Source organism: Agelaius tricolor, unplaced genomic scaffold, assembly GCF_023055355.1.
Source record: "Agelaius tricolor isolate 1412-34295 unplaced genomic scaffold, bAgeTri1.0.p SCAF_20, whole genome shotgun sequence".
NCBI classification, from domain to species: domain Eukaryota; kingdom Metazoa; phylum Chordata; class Aves; order Passeriformes; family Icteridae; genus Agelaius; species Agelaius tricolor.
This window is the reverse complement of record NW_027269280.1, coordinates 5,334,375-5,359,958: the sequence shown is the minus strand read 5'-3', so window position 1 is coordinate 5,359,958 and position 25,584 is coordinate 5,334,375. Positions and strand designations below refer to the sequence as shown.

General features: G+C 44.8%; 1 protein-coding gene across 3 annotated transcripts in view; it reads left to right on the top strand.

The window, feature by feature from the left end:
• TTC28 (tetratricopeptide repeat domain 28) overlaps window positions 1-25,584 on the top strand; it is a 109,392-nt gene that overhangs the window by 37,054 nt on the left and 46,754 nt on the right. For all 3 annotated transcript variants that reach the window (XM_071445283.1, XM_071445281.1, XM_071445284.1), the window contains one exon: window positions 24,762-24,909. In XM_071445283.1, the coding sequence (XP_071301384.1) occupies window positions 24,762-24,909 (148 nt within the window). The remainder of the gene's footprint in view (window positions 1-24,761; window positions 24,910-25,584) is intronic.

Here is a 25,584-nt window from a genome sequence, read left to right as displayed (position 1 = left end):
TAATAAAATACCTGTCTGTGTCATCAGCTTAATTGGAACAATCTCTGAGACCATTACGCTTTGGTTAGCCACAGTTAAAAGTGTCAGTAACATTCCTACTGGGATATTTATTAAAGCTGTATGGATTGTGCTGTCAGCATAGCTTGGGTTTGTTCCCCAGGAGCTCAGCTGCCTGGCCAGAGCTGCTCCCTGTTCATCCTGGGGCAGGCTCTGATGCTGTGTGGATCCAGTGGCTGTGCTGCTTGGGGAGTGACCTTTGAAAAGTGTTTGGTGGCAGGGGGCTTGGCTCCTCGGCACCTCTCTGCCCTCTGAGCCTTGCTGGTAAGGTGGTTTTTTTTACTTTTTTTTTTTTTTTTTTTTTTTTTTTTTTTTTTTGATAGAGGGTAAAAAGTCATGTTTAAAAAAAAACCACTGGTTTTTTTTTTTTTTCCATTATATAAAAATACAGGTCTTCTTGTCAAAGTTACTTATTGTTTCTTTTATTCTTGTTTTTATTATTTAGTAGCTTACTACATTTAATGGAGTAAATGAGGATTGTGAGATGCACTTAAGTGTGACAACTTTTTGCAAGCTATGATTACATGCTTTCCAGGGCAGCACTAACAATTCAGTGCCTACAGCTATGTGAATAACCCAGATCTAGGCTTGTATAGTTTCTTGCCTACATTGAAATAAAATTGCAGAGCTGAGGTGGGAATGTTTATGGGTTAGGCTAGTCTGAGACTCTGAATGAGAATTAAGCATAGTGGCTTCAGTTGCAAATAATTTCTGTCCTTTTAATGGAAAACAGTTGATAGAAGCACTTTGTGTGGTTACTGTACAAGTGATTGAATCTTTCCTGGACACAAGCTGCTGTTTGTCCTGCCATGGAGCAGCAGAGCAGTTGGGTATTGGGTAGTGCTGGAGCTGGCACCTCATGAGCTGGGCAGGTTCTGCAGCCTGGGCTCAGTGGTGTTTGCAGGAGGGGGCAGGTTCTGCAGCCTGGCCTCAGTGGTGTCAGGAGGGGGCAGGTTCTGCAGCCTGGGCTCAGTGGTGTTTGCAGGGGGCAGGTTCTGCAGCCTGGGCTCAGTGGTGTTTGCAGGGGGCAGGTTCTGCAGCCTGGGCTCAGTGGTGTTTGAAGGAGGGGGCAGGTTCTGCAGCCTGGGCTCAGTGGTGTTTGGAGGGGGCAGGTTCTGCAGCCTGGGCTCAGTGGTGTTTGCAGGGGGCAGGTTCTGCAGGCTGGGCTCAGTGGTGGCTGAAAGGGGCAGGTTCTGCAGGCTGGGCTCAGTGGTGTCTGGAGGGGGCAGGTTCTGCAGCCTGGGCTCAGTGGTGTTTGAAGGAGGGGGCAGGTTCTGCAGCCTGGGCTCAGTGGTGTTTGAAGGAGGGGGCAGGTTCTGCAGCCTGGGCTCAGTGGTGTTTGAAGGAGGCAGGTTCTGCAGCCTGGGCTCAGTGGTGTTTGCAAGGGGCAGGTTCTGCAGGCTGGGCTCAGTGGTGGCTGAAGGAAGGGGCAGGTTCTGCAGCCTGGGCTCAGTGGTGTCTGGAGGGGGCAGGTTCTGCAGCCTGGGCTCAGTGGTGGCTGAAAGGGGCAGGTTCTGCAGCCTGGGCTCAGTGGTGTTTGGAAGGGGCAGGTTCTGCAGCCTGGGCTCAGTGCTGCAGTGGTGGACACGCAGCCCAGGGTAACACACTGCAGATGCTTCTCTTGGCCATTGCTCTGGTGGAGGGTCCAAAGGGATTGTGCAGGTCTGGGAGCTGCTGCCACCTCAGATTAATTGATATGATGGTGTGTATTTGTAAAGAAGCATGCCAGATTGTATTCTGAACTGAACAGCCATCAGAGGGATAGAACCAACTGTCTGACCTCCTGGTAAACCATGCTGTTTTTCTTTTAGATTTCTTTGTATTTTTCTTTGTACTTTGCCATTACTCTTTCCTTTTCTGATTATCTTGTAACCTGCCAGGTGATGATATCAGCTCATCTACTCTGAAACCCAAGTCTGGAATGGAAGGAAAGGCAATTCCTTTGATACTCTGGCAACTATTCACATTTCTCTGACAAACCTCCTCTGCTGTGACTTCCTTCAGCAAACACCATTTAGACAGGCTGTCCATGTGCCTCCTGTATGGATGGCTGCAAGAGTCTATTCTGCCCTCTCTTAAAGTGGAATCACACCTAAGCAAGCATGAATTAACCTCCATAAAACATTCAAATATTTTTACTCTTAAGTGGCAGGAAGGAGGGACTTAGCTGATACATAAAATATCCAGCTGTGTTATTCATGTTAATTAGGCCTTTGCAGAGACTCTTATGACTTGGCACCATCCCATTTTCCATAGAAATGTTACTCTGTTATGGTTGGAGAGCCCTTTCATGAATTTCTGGATTCTGAGTATTAGCTCTTACTCAGATGCAGACTTGTGACAAGGATATCTGGGAAGAGAAACACCTTTGCCAGTCTCTCACAGCATGTAATGCAAACCACAGCTTCCCCCTCCTCAGACTTGCTAGAAATTCTTCCATGTGGGAGTGCTGAGGCTCTGGCACAGGGTGCCCAGAGCAGCTGTGGCTTCCCCATCCCTGGAAGTGTCCAGGGCCAGATTGGATGGGGTTTGGAGCAACCTGGGCTAGTGGAAGGTGTCCCTACCCATGGCAAGGGGTAGAACAGGATGGGCTTTAATGTCCAAACCATAGAACCAGTGATTCTGTGAACAGTTTCCTTCATGTGGAACAGTGCAGTCCCTCAGCCTCAGCAGTCCATACAGATCACCTTTGATGCTGGAAGCACCAGTGCCTTGTTATAACTGCTGCACTTGAAAAGTCTGAGGGTAAGCTTTGTTTGGTGTAGAAAGAATGGAGAAGTCATTTTGAAGTAGTGTTTAACTTCTGTCTGGGATTTTCTAAGATCAGATCAATGCAGCTGAGATTAAAGAAAGGAAGAAAACATCTTCCCTTCAGGAAGTCAAGTAGCTCCCACAGTAAGTGTTCCTATTGAGCTACAGTTTTCTTCAGCATGCCACCAGTTATTAGCAACACTATAAAGAATAGATTTCTTAGGTTGCATGAAAAGCAGGTTGAGCTGTAGAGTATTTTGCAGTGAAGAAATGTGCTTGAAAGTGAGCCAAAAGCTGTCATTTCCCCTTTCATCTATTAAAAAGTACATTAACACTGTCAATCACCAGGCTTCAGAGGTTAGGCAAATACAGTCAGTATCTGCCAATAAAATCAAAGATTTAACACATCTCACTATCAAAGTTAGATTAAAGAGAGAAATTTGCCATATGGGCAGGAGCCCCAGCTGTGCTCCAGCTCGGGTGACTCTAAACAAGCCATGATCCTTTGAAATCAGCATTGTTCCTGCAGTTAAAGCAGTTAAAGCAGTGTGAGTGGCTGTGCAGTGCTGGGCAGCGAGGCCAGCACCCCTGGGTGTCCTGCATCTTCTTGTCCTGGGGAAGGGTGGCAATGCAGCTGTGGGAGTCAGGGAAATGTGTCAGCACTTGCTCCCAGTTGTAATGCAGCTGGTTGGATGGTGGTGAGTTGTTTGAGTACAGGTGTCACTTTTATGTTTTTCTGAGACATTAATTCTGTTCTTTGTGTAGCTGGCAGAAGTTAAAAGCATTTGGTGGATTCTCTGTGCTGCTTTCCTTTCTAATTGGCATTATCTTCTGAGCACTAGCAGCAAAGTCCATCCAACAGTCCAGATTAAAGTCAGCTAAGTTAGCAGAGAAATTCCCATTATCCTCAGTAACTGTTGGATCTGGGTCTGCCCAACCATTTTATGCCCTGAAGACATTAGTGTTGAATAGTGTATGTTATTTTTCTTACACTGTAGATTAAGCTTAAGACCTTGTCAAACCTTGTCTTTTAAGAAGCAGGTTTGTGTGTGTGTGTGTTTGTGGTTTGTTGGGATTTTTCTAATACACCTCCTTAGAGCTCTTCAGAGTCTGTGGAAATGTCCATTTCCCCTTAAACCTCCCCCCTCTCCCACCACAAAGCTTTATAACACTTCAGCAGCAGTTGCTTTGCTCTCTCTGCAGCTAACTGGATATTACAGCAAGAATGTTGGAGTTTGTGCATGCTTGTTTTTATGGGAAAGTGTTTCCTGGACCCAGCAATCTCCATATTGTGCATTACTCAAACTTCCTTTGAGCTAAACAAGAGCTTCTGGGGTAATAATTTTTTTGTTTTTTAGTGGTTCTGAGTGTTTGCAGTGAGTTTAAGGGTGTGCTGGTGGCTCAGGATGGCCAGTCTTGTCCCCTGGGTCAGGGAGCTCTGGAGATCTGTACCTTGTTTTTGAGTCTTTCCCCATTTTTGCCTTGAAACTGGATTTTTTTATTTGTCCTGGTTGGGGAATAGGACATCTAGATCAGATGAAATGAAATTGTAAACATGCTACAGCTCTCTGAGTTAAAAGCAATTCAGCTGTTTTAAATGTAAATGGTGTAGGATTATATACTTGATTTGTTATAGCTTCCTAATTCTGCCTGCCTCAGCACTTTACTGGCAGTTAATTGCATCAGGGCCCGGAGAAACATTCCATAAGCTGCTGAAGACAGCTTTGCCACAGTCTGACACACTTCTCCCTTGGTTACATAGCAAATGGACACTCTGGGATAATTAGTGAGGAGGAGTTCCAGTGGCCTGGGTACTGTTCTTTGCAGCCTTTTGCCTCTCTCTTCCAAGTCTAGATGTCTTTTATTTTGGATATCAAAGTGTGCAGTGATTAGAATGACTAGGTCTGTGGGTAAAGAAATGCAGGGAAATATTTAATATTTTGCACAGGTACTCAGTGAGGGAGATACAAAGTTCCCCAAAGCCACAATTACTTAAAATTTCCCCTAGTTTTTATTCAATGCACAGAAGTCCTGGAAGAGTAGTAATGCATTTAGGTTCTCACTGTTACAGAACAAAGGTCTTAGCAGCAAAAATTCCCTGTTCAGTTTGATATCAGACAAAGAGATCCAGTTTGATGGCACTGAGATGGGAACTGCCCAGTTACAGTCATGCTTAAATTTGGGGCTCTGGGATACAGGTTGAATAACCGTCTTTTTTGTCTTCATTTTCTCATCTACAGCATTTGTTTTCTTCTGTAGGTCAGCACCCCCTGAATAGGTTGTCTTTGTGCTCTCACAATCCTGACTGGCTCTGTACATGGCTTTAAAAACCAGAACGTGATAAACCCCAAACTGATAACAATTAGTGCAGCCTGGCAAGTTGCTCTGTGTGGTAAGCTGTCTGATGTGAAATAATGCATTAGAGGAAAATTTTCCTGAGGGAAATTAGACTCAAATATGCAGGTGGACCATGTGTCTCTCTCTCTCTCCTGGAGATGATGTGTCTTCTGAGGCATAATTAAAATTCTTTACAATTGTTATCACAGTACACAGTGAATGGATAAGTGTGACAGTTGAATGACAGGCAGATATGCAGCCTAGGACAAGCAGAATGGGTGAATATAGTTTTCTGACTAAAACTTTTGTTATGAGCTGAATTCACAGCTGTTAGGATATAGACATGAAATTGAATCTGCCATTCTAGTTGCTGATTTCTTTTCTTTGTGCTTCTTTTTGTATGTTGAACCTCCTACTAGCTCTTTCTTCCCAGATCCTACTCTATTCAAGGGTTGTGGTACATTGAGTCTTTGGCAGTGGAAGCTGATGGTCTGTGGCTCACTCTGCTGAGTTCAGGGAGGAGTAATGTCCCTTGTGATGTGGCAAGGCAGTAACAGATCCAGTAACCTTCACACAGAGCTTTTGGCTGCCTCCTCTTTGCTTAGAGCATCTACACCCTAGAGGCTTAAAAGACTGATGACCTGCCAGGTGCCACATTTACTTTTAAACTTCTAGTTTTAACCTTAATCTTATCTTGTTAATCATCTCGGCATTGACTGATTTATGTTTTTGTTCAATAGTTAAAACCAGGATTCACCCCATTGTAAGTGTTAGCTATGTTAACCTGGACTCATTTGCATTGCATTGCAGCAAAAGTGACCTCAAACCTTGCAGTCATTTCCAGAGACATTATTAACAAGTCTGCTGGAGTCCTTATGGTCCTGATAGTGGTTGAATTATCTACTTCCATGAAAAGTCTGTGGCTTCTGTAGTAAATCCTAGAAACCCTGGACCCCACCCCAAGGTAATGGTGCTGTGTACACAGGTACTGTGGTTCATCCCTTGGGAGCTAGGATGTGTCTCATGCCGTTTCACCCAGTGTCCAAAGGATCACTGTCTTCACCTGAAGCTGTACCCCATCTCTGTCTGGGTTGTGACAGTGAGGAGGTACTACAGGCAGGTGTCCCCACTCTCTGTATTGCTGCTGTTTCATCTGCCATGTCCAATTGAATCCATTTGACCAGTAGGACACAGGCATTTCCTTGCCTGATACTTATTTTTGTTGGAAAATACTCTTTCACAGAATCACAGAACAATCTTGAGGTGGAAGGGACTCAGAAGGATCATCAAGTCCAACTCTTAAGTGAATGACCCATATGGGGATGAGCCCCATGGCCCTGGCATTATTAGCACCATGCTCTGACCAGCTGAGCTAATGTCACAGCTAATGTCACTCACTTGGCCAGCCTTGAATCTATGGAGGTGCTCACCTGGTCTCATTAGGCACTTGGGATGCAGACAGCACTGTTGCTTTTGTCTTGTGCAAAAGGTCACTTAAAGGCCTTTTTCAGGGGTTCTTATCCTGGGGTTTTTCCACTGCAGCCCTGTGCCTCCATCTGATGGGGAAAGTCTGAGGTGCTGAGGCTCAGGACCTGGCTTTGTCATGGACTGACTTCAGGAGTGTTTTCATTCCCATTTATCTCAAGTCTCTCATTTAGGAACACATGAGGGAAAGAGCCCATCTGCCACTACTGGAGTGTGTCCTGTTTGGCCTCCTGTCCCCTGGGACTGGGGCTGTCCCCTCTCCTGCATTGGTTCCACCTCAGTCCCCGCTGCCATGGAGACGTGTCACCAGTGGCCATTACAGTGGTGCTGAGATGGCAGCTCCTGCTGTGCCTGCAATTCCCATCATCCTGCTTCCATCAGCATTTTTCTGGTTTGAATCCTGCTTTGATGAATTCCATCTTCTCCATGCTCACAGCACAGTGCCCTCCCAGACATACAGTCTCAGATGTAATGCTTTGTGGCCCAACACAAGCTGTCTCTCTCTTACTCTGATACCTCTTAATCATTGAAATGCAGCATTTTGAGCTGTTTCTGCCATCTGTTTTTTGCATAAGGCTTCTTCTGGCTTTCACATGATGGGTGAGAAGTCAGGAGAGCTGCATCTTCCCCAGAGGAGAGGTGGTGGTGTGCCCATGGGATCCAGCTTGGGGTACCTGTAATTCCAGTATCATTGGTGACCCAGTATAATCCCTGTGCATAAAATGGGAAGTTTTCTGCAACAGGCAAGTCATGTGGATTCTGATGTACCTTCCTTTGCCAGAACTGTAGCAAAGAATCCACTAATCAGGCAACACATCTGTGGATAGAATTTAATGGTTATTTACTTACTGGCTGTCAAATTGGAGTAAATTTGTTGTAGTTCAGTTTGGAAATTGTTCAAAACTGGTTCTGAATGATGGCAGACAAGTCTTGTGTAGCCTCTGGAGGCTCTCAAGCTGGCCAGGGCCTTTGGTGGAGGTGTGAATAGTGTCTCCTCCTCTGGTGGGATGCCAGGCACTTGATCAATATAAGCAGGACTCAGATCACTTGCAGCTGCTGCAGGGTAACTATGAAACAGCTCTCAGGCTGTGGGCAGGGCACCATTTTCTTGGGGTATTTATTTATCGTGAAGCTGCCACAGGAGCTGTACTTCTGTAAAACCCTGGGACAGCCACCCTGGCTTCTTTAGAGCATCTGGTAGGAAACTGCCCTGAAGTCCTGGTGACTGTATAAAGCGCTGATCAATTCATTGTTTTAATTTTCATTGTGGTTCCTTTAGCTTCTGGCTCTCCAGCATTCACAACACAATTCCATCTTTGTTTCAGTGTCACTGTCTAATGTGTGGTGGCTGGTGACAGTGCTATGCACAGAGCTTGTGGAGTCTCTCTGAATTAGTTTGCTTGCATCTGTGGGAAGAACTGGAGCCAAAACCCTCTTCTTTCAGAGGATTAGAATCACATCATTACTGGAGGGAGTTCAGAGAAGAGTGAAAAAAGTGATTAGGGGCCTGGAGGGACTGATGTATGAGGAAAGATCAAAGGGGCTGAATTTGTATCATTTGGATAACTGACTGAGTAGGGAACATAAAAGTCTGTGATTATGGAATGTGTATAAACAGGGATGTGTCAGGCAGAGATTATTCAATGTGGGATGATGAGGGCAATGGAATTACAGTAGAAAGGGGCAAAAAGCTGTTAAATAGGAAAATTTCCAAACAACGAGGTTGGGTGTTCAGTTGTCTTTTGCTGTAAATCCAGTGACTTAAACTATTGCTTTTTAATTTCGTAATGAATGCACGCAAAAGGTTTTAAACAGAGGTAGGAATGTAAAGTGAAGATTGGTGCAGCAGTGGCTCTCTGGTTTTATGTCCCTTTGGCCTCTGTGGCTGCATCTGCAGGGTCCATCCAGCTTGGGTGGGACTGGCTGAACAGAGAGCAATGAGCTGTCAGAAAAATGCCTTTCCTGGCTTTTACATCAGGCTAATGTGATCAGCCTGAGAAGAGGTCACCTCTCTGTGGCCTCTGCCCTGCTGCAGGTTCTTGGCATTTCAGAAGAGGAATATTCACACAGTCAGTAGCTGTGTTGCTTTGGTTCAGCAGTTTGGGCTGCCTTGACTTTAAAGTGGGATCCAGGACCTTACTTGCAGAACCAGCAATTGCAGAAATTAATGTTATTTTAGATGGTATTTCCAGGATGCTGCTTTCATGCCTTGTGCCAGGTGTCTGTGCTCTGCATTTCATGGCAGCTACATTCCTACCTCTGTCACTGAATTGCATTTTTAACAATCTTTACATGAGTCTGGGCTGCTGTATGAATTGACTAGTTATCTTCTCTACTGATGTTAATAATATCTTAATAAATGCAAAACATGTTTTGGAAATTCCAGACTTCAGCTGCAGCTGAATCTTTCTTTGTCTTCAAGCTAAAGACCTATTTTAACTGAAGTGGTGGCTTGAAAGTTTTCTTTCCCACCTGCTTATAATACCAAAGCCTGGGAGGAGGGTTGTTGTCATCATTTTCTACCTTGCTGATAGTTTAAAGCAAATCTTTTACATTATCTAACATACCTTTGCCAGTATAAGCTGTTGTAGCAGTCTATTTTTTCCTGCTTGGCTGGGAATAGTAAATAACCTGTTTGAGGCAGTGCCCTGTGTCCTGTGCTTGTGGGTGAGCTCTGTCCCTGCTCTTGGGGGCTGTGCTCAGCCATGTGGGGTCTGGCATGAGCCAGGAGGAGCTGAGGCAGGTGATGAGTGATGTGAGGAGATGCTTGGCAGGAGATGTACTGAGTGCTGTGTGTGCAGAAGAGAGGATCAGAGTGTGTGTAGGGTAGGGATGGGTGTCTTTAAAGGCACTGGGATAGTGTATTCTCTTGGTATTGTGTATTTCAGAGCAGAGGCTTATTGACTCAGATACATGAAATAGTGATGCCTCCAAGCAGGATTTCCTTTGGGAGCAGTCACGTGAAAGGGCAGAGGGGAGATGATTGAAATTGAAACCTTCAGACCCTGCTGAATTACTTTTTCATTTTTTTTTAAATGGGACTGAATTACTGAAGGAACATTTACTCCTACCCAGGTCTGTAGCTGCTGTGTCCTCTCTAGGATAGATGTGAGATGAGATGTGGCAGGGGTAAGGTGCTGCACATGGCATTAGAATTGCTGTGGCTGGAACTGCTGTGTCTGCTGGGCATGGAGCAGATGCTCTTGTTGGGAATATGGTGGCTGCTGGCTGCTTTTCTCCTGGATTGTTGTACAGAATCTCCCAGCTGTAAATGAAATGCATAGCCACAGAATTACATGTCAGCATCATTGTTTATCAACTGCTTTTCTCAAAGGAAGGATCTGGTGTGAGAGGTGCCCATGTCTGAGGTGGTGTTTGCCAGGGTAGGACAGCAGTTGATGCACAAACAGGCAATCTTGCAGAGGCAGGTTTTCCCAGATAGGAATTTTTTCAGGTTTTCTGGTAAAGGTTTTTGTTTGTGCATTTTTTGGTTTGGGTTTTGTTATAGAGAGACCTGTAACACAATGTCAGAATGAAAATACAAGATGGGCTCAAAAAAGTTTGTCCTAGGCAGGCCTAAGAGGCTTCAGGCTCTACGTAATTTTTCTGAAGAGACTGCTAGAGGATTTCTTGATCTGCTAAAGCAGGTTTGACTTATTTTCTGGCTGTAGGCTGCCTTGTGTGAGAACTATCACATGGCCATTTTTCAGAGCTTGGCTGTGTGTTTGCAATTTTGCCACAGTAGCATGAACGTGTGCATAATCTGTGTGTTCAGTCCCAGTAAGAGACGGCCCTAGCACATTCCTTATCAAATTATAAATATGAAAATATCAATTTTTGTGTTATAGAAAAGATTAGGACATCTGGTAGTGAATGCCCTATAGCATATTTATAACAATTCTCTATATTATATTCAGTGTGTTGGGATCTGTGCTCATTCCTCACAGATCCTTTGTTTTTCTCATGTATTTATGCCCAGAGATTGACCAGGAAAAGCTTTCAGAATTCAGATTCCTGAATATGTTGGTTGAGAAGTGCCTTGTGGCAGTGAATCATTGCTAATGGCTGCCAAGCTGCTGCAGACCTCATTGCACAATGCCATTAGTAGCAGAAGAACTCTTTATAACCAAGCAAAGATTTTACAAGGTGCAGTAGTTTTCATCATTATTACTCTGTTAATTGTGTTGCACTTGCTAACAGAGTATTGTTTCTTTTTTCCTCTGTGAAGTAAAAGAAATATGCTGAAGAGTAGGTTGTTATCTTTGCCTGTACCATGAAGGGGAGCAATGAAATATTGATGGCAGTGCTGATGTCTGAGCACAGAAGAGTTCACTGCCTTGACCTTCTGCTACCTGGCTGCAGCTCCAGATGGGGATTCAGATTCTGTGAGCATGTGGCACATCTCACTTGCAGCAGCACGCAAGCTCTTCATCTTCTGACAAGGCAGAGCAGGATTCAGCTGTTTCTCCTGCACAAGTTGGTGTGCACTTCAGTGGTTTTGCCTGTGGAGAAAGATAGAAAATTGTTTGCACACTTTTCCAGCCTATCCTGGTCTTCCTGCAGGTTGGCTCTCCCTTCCCAAGTATGCATTTCCCCACTCACTTTGGTGTCCTCAGCAGATGTTGTCAGGCTGCCCCTCTCCACCACTGTGTTCAGAACAGACAATTCTGCAAGCTTTTTCTGATTGAGTCCAGTTGTACAGAGGTGGTTTGAGGAGTGGAAAAAGTGCAGGCTCAGGAGCTGGGCTGACAGAGACCCACTGGGTTCACAGATCCATCAGATTCTGCAGTATAGATTCCAAACAGACCAAAATAAAGTATCAAAATATATTATTTTAAAAAATCTTGATGCTTAGTCACCCCATCTCTTGCATGTTTAATTAACTTCTCCTTCATGTGGTTTCTGAGTGTAGAATAGGAGCCAAAACAGTCCTTTTAAATTGTGTCATACAATTGTCTTTTTTGGCCATGAGACTGTCCAACTGGAAGGAGCAGAGCATGGCTGGAATTTATAACCTGTGACTCTCTTCACTGAAAACTGTAATTTTCAAAGCAAATCTCTGCAAGGGGACCATGTTACTGTGACCTGTCATGCAGTATAAATAATGTTCTTTTCAGTTTACATCAAACAGAGCAGGCCATTGCTTCCTGATCCAGTGGAAGCTCTGGTAATTGCTTCTGTAGGTTCCATTTATAGATCAGACTTCTATGACTAAATTTAATTACTTACAGCTGAATCTAGCAGAAGTAATAAGTTCAAAATAACCTCTGTCATGCTGCTGTGAAAGCAGCATGTTCCCAGAAAAAGGCACTTCCTAATTGTTTCATTTTTCAGGAGAAGTTTTTAACTTTCACCTATTCATTGTCTGGTTGAGTGAAGAATGGAGCTTTTTCTCCCATTTAAAGCTGTGGGCTGTGATGAAGCTGCTCTCTTGCCATTTCCAGTTGTATTGAGTCACAAATAGGTGACTGCAGGAGCTTTTGTTAGACCCAGTGTGGTGGTTGTCATCTTGCACAGTGGTGTCCTTGACCTGTGGCACCCTGATTGGAAGAATATTTGGAGATGTGTGATGAGAAAGAACAGATGCCTTGAACGATTGTCATATAATGAGAGGAGCTTGGAATTATTTACTGAAGTGTTAACAAAGACCTAAAGGATGATGTTCTTGTTTTTCACTTAATTAGGCAATAATTGAATGAAAGACTGCTTAACTGATCTGCAGAAAAAATTGCTGCAGGACAGTGCAGGGACACAGTGACATGGGGCAGTTGTGGCAGTTGTACCTTTGTTTATGTCTCTTTTTCTATCCCACTGGATACAGACTATCTCAGACCTGCATTTTCTGATGTTCATATGGTCTGTTAGCATGATTGATCTGTGGCTGGCTGTCTTTTTCCTGTTGCATATGCATGAGTGCACACACGTGCTCACTTAAGTGAATTTGATTTCTTCATTCCTTGTCTTTTGCCTTTGTCTGGCATGTTGTCATTTAAATGACCAGTTCTTTCCAGACTCTTGTGTCACTTTTTTTTTTTATGAAACATTTCCCCTGCCTTTTTAGCACCCAGGTGTTTTCTGACTCTCTGTATCCAGTTAATTACAATCACCAGTGCACAAATCCCACTGTATAAGTGATGATACCAAGAGCCTTTGAAAAGTTTGATGTATCTTACAAGTAATGAATGGACATAATTAATGCCTCAGGAAATTTACTGCAATTTAATCTAGACTCTCTTATTTAAATTATATTTTTAAAAGAAACACAGAAAAAATTTATTATTGTGAAAGCCAAAAGAATATGTGCAGGTGTAGTTGTATTACATTTAATTTTTTCCCTCTCAAATAATCCAATATATTACAAAATTCCTGTCAGCATAGGTGAAAAGGGGAATTCCTTGGTGACTGCTTGCCTGTTCCACAGGGAAAGCTACAGGCATGCAGCTCTGCTTCTGAATACTGCTCCTTCTTCCTAGGGAGGTGCTCAGGGGAATAGCTCAGCTGGGAAGGATTCCTCTGTCATTTAGAGGATGAACTAGGAGGTAATTACTCATGCTGCCAGGTCAGTCAGTATTGATGAGGGCTGTTTCAGGATATTAGTACGTGGGAAAGTCTTTGATGGTTGAGAATTGATTAAAATCCTACAAGCTTTGTTGTGTGTGACCTGCCTGTGTGCTCATATTATCTAAAGCAGATTTCTAGGAAAGCAGATTGCCCAGACAGATTGAGCTGTGCTCTCTGATCCCATCATGGGTGGTTGGGTGTGGCAACTGTGGAATTCCACTTGGAAATGCAAGGATTTTTACTTGCTGCCATACAGTTATTGATTAAACAGGCTGGGTATGTATTGCTGCACAGGTACCTGCCCAGCAGTGAATGCTAAAAATGTGAAAAAAAAAAAAAAAATAGCCCTAAACCAATAAAATCTGAGTGCACATAGCTACCTGGCAAGCTCCAAGTGATGTGTGGGCAAAAGCTGTGCAGTGTTCATCCCCTGCTCTGCTGAGCAAGTGCTTTTTAGTGGCACAGAGTGGTTTTTAGTGGCACAGAGCTGTGGCTGGGGGCTTTGAGATGCTACAGACAGGTGAGCCTCTGGATCTGAGCTGGATGAGCCTGAGTCTGGGTGACAGGGTGGCAGATGCCAGCCTGAAGCCAGCACAGGAGAGCTCCCTGGTCTCTTGTGCTGAGGAGCAGCACTGGGGCAAGGTGGTGCTGGGCAGCACTAAAGCAGGTTCAGAACCTGTGGGACCTCATGCACTGGGCATGGTTGAGGGCTCTGCACATTTTTATCTGAGCTTAGTGTTTGGAAGGGTGAGTGGGTTGAGTTTTCATCACCTCTTCCCTCTGGACCCTGTTCTTTAGTGTGTTCAGACCCATTCAAATGTCTTGAAGCGTGCTGTGAGTGAGCAGCTGATGACCCAGTACTGACACGGAGATAAATTATTCAGTGTGTCTTATTTGGGAATTCAAAGCTTCATGATGAAACCTACAAAACTGTATTATGCCTCTGACATTCTGAGATTTCATCACTGTAACTTCAATTATTCACTAAGCCTCTTGTTCTCCTCCTGGCACTCTGACAGGGCTGCAGGCCGGTGGCAAGCAGCAGGCAGTGCTTTCTTCTCTTTGTTTTCCTGCTTGCTCTTGGTACCTTGTGGGGGAGACTTGCCTGGTGCTTACTGTATTAAACCTCTCACCCAAAGTTCAAATTTGTACAATTCACAGACAGGGAAGAGTCTACAGCCATCCCCATTGCTGGAGGTTTCTCAGTGAGCTGTAATTATTGTGAGCTTTCTCCTTCCCTAGGGACAGAGTTTTCACTGTGGCTGCATTTACCCTGCACAAATTCCACAGCTGAACAGCCATGACCTGGTTGTCAGAAGATCCTCTGGGAAATGCCAAAAGAGAGGCCAGTGGAAGAGGAGGATGCAGGAAATGCTTAAGGAAGGGTTTGTCCTCGGGGGCACAGCTGAGGAGGTCTGTGCCAGTGGTGCCTGCCGGGTGCTAGAGGTTCTGCCTGTGCCCAGGGGCTCCTGGAGGGAGCTGTTACCATGGGGTGCTGTGTTGCAGAATGCTGAACAGATCCTCAGTGCCATAAGCATCAAGCTGTTGGTTTTGTAGGGGCAGTTGCTGTGTCTGTTAGTCAGGAGAGAATTAACACACCAGATTCTGCTGCTGAGCAGCTCCAGTGAGCTGGGACTCCCCTGTGCTCTCTGCAGGCTGTGGTCCTGGAGCAGGGCACTGCTTGGTTTTCTCCTCCAGCATTTCTGAACTGTGCCTCTGGAAGTGCAGGATCTCTCTTGGCTTAGCATGTCCCCTCATATTTGTCTTTCTACCACCTGGCACCTGCCTGCATCAGAGTCCAGATGTAGTGATTTCCCATGAGCTGGAAGGAACTGTGACACATCAGACATTTCTCTTTGGTTTTGTTCTCTCTGTAGCTATTTCTGCATGATTTGCAGTTTCTGTACAGCCCTGATAATTTTCTCAGGAGTCCAGGCTTGAGGCAAGCTCTGCCTTGTGAGAATTCCTTCTGCTGAGTGTATCCTAACAGAGCAATGCCCCAGTATCTGCTGTGTGGAAATTTTAGTCTGTGGTGGATAATTTTAGAAAACAGAACTGAAATTAATCCTATGAACTCATTGCCTGACGAAGGAGAAATTTTCCTGTGGATGTACAGAAAAATATCTTCATTTCTCCTGGGATTCCTGGGGATGGAAAGTCTGAATCAAGGTTGGAGTCACCATACCAAGGCATGCCAAATACCTCAGAACTTAGAATATTTTCTTCCAAGCCAAAACCTTACACAAGTAATGGAGCTCACAGGATATGTGAGAAAGACCAGAACTTGTCTACATAGACACAGCTTTTGCTTTCTTTGTCATCACTTGAGTAATTTCAGCCAGATGAAGAACGGAGAGAATGCATGAGGAGGGAACAGAGCCTGCCCTTTACTGGCTTGCCCTGGGCACAGAACTTAGGCATGGTTGTCATTAGAAAGCATGCAGCCTCTTAAATTCAGGTATGTTCTGTAATAAAATGCTCTCTCCTGCCCATTCCAGTTATTTGAATTAAGTACAGTTATAACTTAAAGGTTACTTAAAGATAACTTTAAAGGCAAGTTAAAGATGTTGGAATAAGAATTTCCAGGTGATGTTGAAGAGACAGAAAGTGCTCATGTCCTCCACAGAGGAAGCCTGCTCCATAGACCCACATTTAGTAAATGGGAATAATAAGAAATTTGGCACTTTTATGGAACTGCCACAAATCCAGTGAGTTCAATAGCAATGTTGGAAATGCAGCCAGTACTCCTGCTGTTCTCCTGGCCTGTAGGAATAGAAGCTGCTAACTAGCATTTGGAACCTCTGGTGCCATTTTGTGTATGATGAATAAAGGAAGGTAGATTACATTGTTTTCTGGTAGTCCAGTACAGGCAATGCAGTGTTTTCTGTTCCTAGAGCACAGGCCCCTCCTGGCAAGGGAGACTGTGTTTTCTTGGGGTTGCAAAGCTGAGAAGAGCTGGGTGCTTGCTGAGCAGGGCAGGGTGCTCCTCTACTGCTCTTTTGTCCCTTTTCTGAAGGCACAAGTGGATCAGTCTGATGGGTTGTTCATCTTGTGGCTGCTGCAAGCAGACATGTGAAAACCCCAGGGATCATGGTGAAAACCAGCTCTTTGTGTTGGTTACCACTGCCTCAAGTTGGTGCTGATGTGTGTGAGAGGGAAGAGTCCCCAGGTCTTTGCTGTTCTGCCCTCAGTAGGGCTCCATTGTTTGAAGGATTTTACAGTGTATTAGAAAATGAAAATCGCTATTTTTGGACTTGGCTCTTGCAACCCCACTGAAGAATGACACCTATTCTGGAGTCCATCCAGATACTGTTCTAACAGCAAAACAGAGAAGTGGTAGGGCAACTAAAATAAAGCAGATGTTTAGCAAGGAAATAATTTACAATTGGCCAGTTTGATGGTACCTCTTGACCCTTTCAGGGCTGTTCAATAAAACTAGCAGTTTCCATAGCAACTACTAAATTACTTGGTGCTTCAGAGATCTGTGATAAAGGAGGCGAATCATTGTAGGGAAACATGGTGTTGATGTTTTTCCCCTTTGCATTACAAGAGTAATGATCTGGCAAAACTTGCTAAATGGGACGCCCCTGCTGAAGAATTTTTCCCACGTTCACTTGGGCCAAAGAGATTTATATGTTTAGTACTTTTGCAAATTTGATTTTTCCCCTCTCCCCTGTCATCAGCTTTGTCCTTGGCAGGCGGAGCTGGCAGGGTGAGCCAAGAGGCAGGAGATGTCTGCAGTAGGTGTGTGCTGGGCTTCTCTGTCACAGCCCTGCTGAGCATCAGCTGCTCCTCCAGGGAATATGGAACAACTCCCCACTGCAGGTACTCTGCAGCCCCCACCTGCAGTCACTGCTATCCTGTGCTCTAGCTGCTGTGAATTTCATCTTACTGTTGTCTTCTGGGGATTGTACTGCTCAGATTTTTTTTCTGCTTCACCAGTAAGAAAAGATGTAGCTTAAGATCAGGACAGTCTTGAGCATGGACCCATGGAGATGTGTGGTAAGGAAGTAGTTTTGGGGCTTGTTTTCCACAAAGCCCTGTGTAATTCTGGTGGCTCTCAGGGTGTATTTCACTTCTCTTTGAATGTTTGGTTGCATGCAGAGTGTTGCTCTTGTGTAGTCTGTCTGCTGTGTTGGAAGAACTGTCTGTGCTAAAATCCTGAAATGCTAGTTTAAAACATTACACTTCACTCATTCTTGTAAGACACAAATCACCATTTGCTGATCAAACTTTATCTGACTTCCAGCAGTTACAGAGGTTTTGAGTCATTTGGGTGAATTACCTTCACCAAAGTTGATAAAGGGTTGTTAAATGACCTCTGCTGTATCTTGTCTCAGTGCAGACAAAAGTGCTTCCAAAACAACCCTAAATGCCTTTCAGATTCACAGCAATCAAACAACAGCTAAGACCAGGAGGAGGTAGGATAATTGAGAAGTGCAAGACACAGGGATTTTACAGATGGAGAGTGAAGCCAAGAGGGCCCAGTATTGGGGTAGTACAGTGCTGAAAGTAAACTAAGCACCAGGTAATAACAGTGTTCAAACCAGCCCTACCTATGCCCCAAGCTTCCCTGAGAAGCCTCCTATGGGTGTCAGCTAATCAATTTAGTTTAAGTTGTGTATAATTATGTATCTGTTAAATATCTAATAATATCTTACAAAGACCAGTGTTACTTCTGAGCAGGATGAAAGGTGTCCCATCCTTTCTTCTGCCATTTCTAAAAGAAGCTGTTTAGCCAAAAATTGTGCCAAACTGTCCCTGTCCTTGTAGAGGAACTGTGGCAGATGCTGCAGTGCCGTGCCTGTTGGCCTCAGGCAGAAGAGGCTGGTTCTGTTTTCCTTGTGCTGTACTTGGGCACTGACAGGTTGGTTGTTACTCCTCCAGAGCACTTTCCTCCCTCCACTCATAGCTGGTTCTTGCTGTTAAGTGGTGGTTAAGAGTTGTAGCTGATATAGACAGGAAGATTGACTGCTGGCACCTGCTGTTAGGGAAGGAGAGGGATGTCTTCTGAAGAGAGGTTCCAGGATGTAGCTGCTGTTCCTAGAGTAAGCCTGAAGCATGTCAGAAAGGAGCAGCAAGTATAAGATCTCTGGGGGAAGCTGGGCTGTTTACTTCAACTAAGTAAACAAAGGCTTGACTCTTTATTTACTGATTAAATTCGATTTATTCCAGGTGGGCAAGTGAGCTGTGCACAGAATCCCATTAGCAGGTAGTGGAAGCACAGTTAATAAGAATGATTAAATGCTCTTTGGATAAAACCAGGCAAGATATTTTGCACACACACCCATCTTGTTTTTCTCTATATTCTCCATGGGTCTTAGAGGAAATTCCCATTTCTAAGTAGTGTAGTTCTGTAAGAGGCATCTTGGAAACAGGTAGAAGATAAAGAAACAAAACTACAGAGACAACAAATCTGTTGTGCTGATTCTCTAGGGCAGGCTGACAGCTGTGGTTCAGGTGTCAGCCAGATGTAGGACCGTGAAGGAAAAGTGTTACCTGGGGTACAACCTTAATTTTGGGAAAGCAGGAATTCAGCTGGTGTGGTCAGCAGCAGTATTTATGCATGTGCTACATGTGTTCTGAATTAAAGTGCAGTCTTCCCTCTCCTCGCATTCCTGAAATCCCACAGCAGAGATTTGTCCGTATTTTTCTCTAAAATTTGGCTGTAAAACAGTTACAAGGGGAGAGGATGGATCCAACCTGGTGCTTGGCCCTGAGAAGCTGTGGCAGCTGTTCACACATCCCTTCCCTTCTGCTGGTCCCTCGCAAGCTCTGCTCAGCCCTGGGCACAGCTGGCATGGGCAGCCCTGAGGGGCACCTCTGACTGCACAAGGGGTGTTCTGCAGACTGAGAACAGGCATTGAATGCATCAGAGATTATTCCTGCTGTTTTTGGCATCTTCTCCTGGTCTGGCAAACCAAGGGAGCATTATGGAAGAAGCATTTTCTGTGTGTTTGCCTTTCCTGCCCCCATGGCTGACTGTCCAGGATCTGGAGCTGACAGCAGCACGAGGGTGGTGGGAGTTTCCTCCCCTGTGTACAATGGCAGCCTTTGTCTAAGACCAAGGTGCTTTTTTTCACGTTTTCCATGTTTGTTTGACAGGAATTTTCTGCTGCAATTCTTCTGATGCTGTTCCAGTTTTGTTCCTCTGTCTCAGTTGTCCAATTAAAGTTGGCCAGCATTGTGCCATGTCCATGAGCCTGTGGGGTGAGGTTTGGTGGCAGAGGGACCAGGTGAGCCTGGCAGGGCAGGGTGGCTGTGATGGCAGTGGGATTCCTGCAGAAAGGGGGGAGGCACAGGAGCTCCTGAGCAGGGAGGGGAGATCCCAAATGTAGAATCTGTTGCTGCATTCCTTGCGGGCAGGACCTTGACTTAGTTTTATTTAGCAAAATCTTGGGGAACTTAAAGATACTATTCATTATTTACATGCTGTGTAAATAATGTATTTTTGTACAGTCTTTGTACTGTATTTTTATCTTCATTGTATATTTTGTATTAATTATAAACCAGTTACTGTTGCCTGAAACAGTTCTTGCATATTGATGTCAGAAGATTTAATAAAAATTTCAGCTCCCTTCTTGATGTTGGTCGTTCAGTAATGACATTTGCATTCTAATCCTGTTTCAGATTGCACAGGGAAATCCAGTATTCAGGATCTAGACAGTTACCTAGATGGGATCTCAAATGATGAGGATCAAAAAAGCTAATAGGCATGTTTATTTGTGCTCCTTGGACACTGCAGCCATCAGTCCAGTGGCAACTCCTAGTAGGACAGACAGAAATTCTCCTTTTACATTAAATGGGCTATAATAAACACAGGTGGAAAATACTGGTGTGTACAGAAACTACGTGGGTCAATAAATTGGGCAGAAAACCTAGGACTTGTGCTTAGAATTTCAGAGAGGGGCTGTGCCTGCCTAGGGAGATGCTGACTGTGCTGTGGCCTGGCCCCCAGAACTGCCCTGTGCTCTTCTCGTGCTCATACAAGTTTGGTAAAATTAGGTTGAGGGTAGGAAAAGCAGTAAAAAACTTAATTCCAGCCATGAAAACATGGAATATTCTGAAAAACATGAGGCAAATGTGCAAAAATGGGTGGGAAAGCATGAATGGGGTAGGAAGACTTATTCCCCTTTGGGTGCTGTGCTGGGAGCTTTGCCACTTCACCTGGCTGGGTTCTGTCCTGAGGGCAGCAGTGTGAGCAGCATCTGTGTTTTGCATGGCTCAGAAGTCTCAAGTGCCAAATATATTTTGCCAGTTAATTAATTAGAGGAACTTATTTTTGCTTCCAGAATATCAAGGGTGCTTTCAAAGGTGTTATGGATAAGAAGTGCTACCTGTTCCTTGTCCTCCCTCCTTCCCTTGGCTGTTTGAAATTGGTAACTGGGCAGAAGCTCAGCCTCTTGTGCAGAAGGCTGAGCCCACCTGGCTGTGAGAGCCTGCAGTGGTGTTTGATTCTCAGAGATGTGTGGGAATGCTCACTTAACAGCCTCTCCAACGTAGAATCAGGGACTTGATGAGATTGGCTGCTTTGTAGAGCTGCTGTGGACTCTTTAATCCTCTTCCCTTCCCAAAGGGCTCCCGCTGGCAAGAGCTGCTCTTCTCCCTGTTCTGCAGGCACTGGGTGTGCTGGGCAGAGCTCGGGCTGGAGGGGTGGGTGCAGGTGCTGGGAATCCCTGACATGCTGGGACTCTGGGGGTGGGGACAGCACAGCTGTGTCCATCCTGCTGAAACAAGGACAGGAGAAAATAATTCCCATTGAGGGAGATGCATCTGGTGCCAAATTCCAGCTGAGAATGAGGCTTTCTTCTTGCACAGTGCCTTGTTCCTGGAAAGTGTGGTGCAGAGACTGCAAAAAATGAAAGGGATGGTTCCAGCTGTCTGTATTGAGACAATGAGAATGCAGAGAGCCAGGTTAGAAAACACCTGCTGTTTCTGTCTTGTCTTTAGTGAAACATTGTCTCTCCTTGCTTTAATCTTCTTAAAAGGAATTGATAGTTTTTTCTTATTTGGGATCACTGGAAAATTAATGTAACTGTTACTGTAGAGTGAGCACTGTAGTATCTTCACATAATGTGATTTAAAATTTAAAGCTCTCTCAGCAGGGGAAGGCTCTGTCTGTGTCGGGACCAGGAGCTGCTCCTTGGCTCATTCCTTCAGCTGCAGCTGCTGGCTCCCTGCCTTCCCTTTTCCTCTCCTCTTCCAAAGGGTGATTCTCACCATTTCCTTTTTGCAGACTTTTCCCCTTGCTACAGTGTCTTCATTCCAATGCTAAACTAACTTGTGAGTGCCTCTTGGGGAGGAAATAGGTGATGTGAATGCTTTTTATTTATTTAGTTAAAGGTCCGTGGGGAACACAATGTGCAGAAAGCATTCTTGTGTATGCTGGAAACTGGAAGAGGAAGGAAGGAAGGGTTTTTTGCAGGAGAAAAATAGGCCAAAATTGTACTTTCTGCTATGATTAATAGGGTTCTCTTTTGGGCTTTGAATGTTGTGTTTGTATTCAAATTAAGCAGTTTCCAGGGGCACTTCCAGCAATAGATGTGGGGAGCGGATAAAAGCCCTTTCCATAAAGGATGTTCAGAATGTGCGGAACTGAACTGGATGTTTGTGGGTCTTGTCTCCTCCTGTCACCTGGAGCCTGTGTGTCCCCTCCATGTGCAGGGCTCAGGGGATGGGTGTGGTGTTTGTGAGGTCCCCAGGATGAGGTGAGAGATGAGAATTTGACTCCAAGTTCTCAGAAGGCTGATTTATTATTCTATTCTATTCTATTCTATTCTATTCTATTCTATTCTATTCTATTCTATTCTATTCTATTCTATTCTATTCTAATTCCATTCCATTCCATTCCATTCCATTCATGCTATACTGAAACTATACTAAGAAGGAGAAAGGATACATCAGAAGGCTTCACAAGAATGAATAATAAAAACCAGTGACTCCTCAGAACCTCGACACAGCTGGACCATGATTGGTCATTAATTAAAACAATTCACATGGAACCAATCAAACATTCACCTGTTGGTAAACAATGTCCAAGCCCCATTCCAAAGCAGCAAACACAGGAGCAGCAATCAGGTAATTATTGTTTTCATTCCTCTCTGAGGCTTCTCAGCTTCCCAGGAGAAAATCCTGGGCCAAGAGGATTTTTCAGAAAATATCTGGTGGTGGTGACAGATGGGGGTTTCTCATTTGTCAGCATTCAGGATGTGCCAGTGAAGCACAGGGTGCTGAAGATGCCCACATGGAGCTCAGTGCTGGTGGCTGTGTGTCCTTCTGCAGAGCTGAACCAGGCAGGCACAGCTGTCCTAACCAAGCAGCCTTGTGGGCTGCAGAGGTCCCAGTCAGAATCGTGCTGTGTCCAACTCCCTCTCTCATCAGGCAGTAAAGAAAGCAATTAGATGGTAATTCTGCAAAAACAAGACTTAATAGTGTACAGCATGATTTAGGTGACAGTTCCCACTCTGCTGGGAGGACTTGTGCTTGGTGGCTGCTGCATGTTGTTAGTTCTTTGTATTTTCTTTGATTTAAAGCTTCATGCTTGTAATCTAGTTAGCAATGAATTGGGTTTCCAGTACAGTGACTTGTTTGGTTCAATAAGAACACATTTATACTAAAGGTTAATGAAAAGCATTTTGCTTTCATTGAATTCATTAAAAGGGGTTCTACAATCAAGACTTACTAATGGAAAAGAGATTAAATATTCATGTCTCTAAATTTCTCACATCATTTCTGATTTTCCTTAATCTCTACCTTCCTGGATTAGAGTCCAAAAGTGCCTGAATGCTCTAACGAGTTCAAAAATTAATTAAAGATTTCTCCTGTTTAAGTAAAAAGACTTCCCAGATGTATACCTAATGTATCTTGAGTGCAGATCTCTGTGCTATTATGGACCAAGAGAGAGAGTGATGAGGTCCTAGCCAAGAGAGCCAATCTCAAGGAGCAGTATTGGTTCTTAAAGCACTTTTAAATAATACAAATAATGCTTTATCCTCTTTATTTTTGCTATTGAAATAGGTTTGAACGAACTGAAAATGCAGCAAAATTTGCATTAGAAACATATTAGCTGGGCATGAAGGTAAAACCTGAGTAACAGGCATCAAAGGTGCTTAAAGATTCAAGACCTTTTTATAACACAGTGTCCAGATGTGTGTGCTACAAATACGTGAATACTTTGTAAATACTGGATTGTGGTTTCTGTGGTCTTTTTCCCCAGTGTCCCCCAGGCAGCTCTGGATACCCTTTGGGCCAGGGCTTTGCCTGCTCTCGTTATGTGAGCAGAGTGTGTGTCTGAAGTTCCTGCTTTGTGTGTAGGTTCCTGCTATGCCAATTTGTGCAGATTTGGGAGCTCTGTATGGGAAGGCTTTGCAGCTGCATATTGATGTTGCTGATGCAGAAATTGAGATGCATAGTGATAGGAGATACAAGTTACTTTGAAGGTATTGCAGGTTCCCATAAATGGTTTTCTGGAAAATGAAGAAATGGAGAAAAATGGTCTTGTAAACAGTTTCAGAATTATGAGTGTCTTGCTTTAGTCTAAGAAGCTTGTATAGATCAATGTACACATGTGTAAGTGTGTGTGGGTTGTGTATATATAGTGCATTTAGCAAGTGGGGCAGTGCTGGACAGTGGAGAAAGAAGGCTCAGCTCCTGGCTGCATCTTTGTTTTGTTTCATTGCAGCTTGAGCTCTCAGTACATTTTGGGCCCTGCTAGTGCTGGATGTTGATATTGGGCTCATTGGCAAGAGCTGATGAGAGAGGAAGTGAGTTGCTTCTGTGCTGTGTGAGCCGAGACTGGACAGGAGGGTCTTGAGAAACAGTACTGGTTATAAGTAGTTAAGAACTAGTATTGAGCCAAATCCAAGGGGAAAGCTTTGCCTTACTAGAAGTGACCAACCCTGGTTCCCAAAACAGTTCAGAGGCCTTGCTAAAGCTCAGAAGGTGATCACAAGGAGGGGGTCCATGCTGGTGGGGTTCACAGACCGGACTGCAGTGTTGGTGGCAGTGATTGTAACCTCGTGACCAGAGGTGCCATGGTGTGGCCTGTTGTCCACCAGCACGAGGTCAGGAGCTGTGTTATTGTGCCTGTTTGTGATGGCTCAGTGATGGGCATTGTCAGGAGCTGTGTTATTTGTTCCTGTGATGGGCATTGCTTTGCCTCTGTCCCTGCAGGAGCTGTGTTATTTGTTCCTGTTTGTGATGGGCATTGCTTTGCCTCTGTCCCTGCAGGAGCTGTGTTATTTGTTCCTGTTTGTGATGGGCATTGCTTTGCCTCTGTCCCTGCAGGAGCTGTGTTATTTGTTCCTGTTTGTGATGGGCGTTGCTTTCCCTCTGTTTTTGCAGGAGCTGTGTTACTTGTTCCTATTTGTGATGGGCATTGCTTTGCCTCTGTTTTTGCAGGAGCTGCGTTATTGTGCCTGTTTGTGATGGGCATTGCTTTGCCTCTGTCCCTGCAGGAGCTGTGTTATTTGTTCCTGTTTGTGATGGGCATTGCTTTCCCTCTGTTTTTGCAGGAGCTGTGTTATTTGTTCCTGTTTGTGATGGGCACTGCTTTCCCTCTGTTTTTGCAGGCATACTTCCGTCAGGGCGTGGCCCTGCAGTACCTGGGACGCCATGCGGACGCTCTGGCCGCCTTTGCCTCGGGGCTGGCGCAGGATCCCAAGAGCCTGCAGCTCCTGGTGGGCATGGTCGAGGCCGCCATGAAGTCTCCCATGAGAGGTAAGCACATGGGGGTTCTCAGGGTCTCACCTGCTGCTGAGCTAGCCAGAGCTGGGAGTCCCAGAATGGGAGCACAGCAGAACCTGGAGGTTTGAAGGGAAAGATTTCAAGATTTGGCTTCTCTGCCGAGTCAGGAGGATGCCAAGAATGGAACCTGAAGTTACAGGAGGAACAAAAACTATCTTTCTGGTTAAGATGGTGATAGCCAGCTTGAGGGGCACTGGAGATGAATCAAACTGGGTTTGTACAGCAGTTCCCATGGAGTCCTTGTTCATTTTTCCTTTCTCCAGTGTCAGTGCAGGCAGAGGTGTGTGCTGCTGTGGCACTGTCTGTGTTGTTACTGGAGCAACTTCCCACAATGTTTAGGTTGGGAGCAGCACATCTGAAATGCCCCAGGCCAGCGTTTGCCCCAGAAGAGCACATCAGCAGCTTTTCTGTGGTACTGCTGTCTCTGAAAACACAGCATTCCAGAAGGCAAAAAGGCTGCTCTGCTAATTTGCTTCTGTTCAAGCAGTGTTTGCAATCACAGAGACCTTGAAGCCATATGAGCTGTGCAGTGTTTTTCTCTTTCATCGTGTCCCCGTTTCCAAGATTTTTTTCTCTAGAGGAAGGGGGTTGTCTCCTCCTAGCTCTGTGTCTCTTGCAGGCTTTGTGCTGCAATGCCCTAATGCTGTT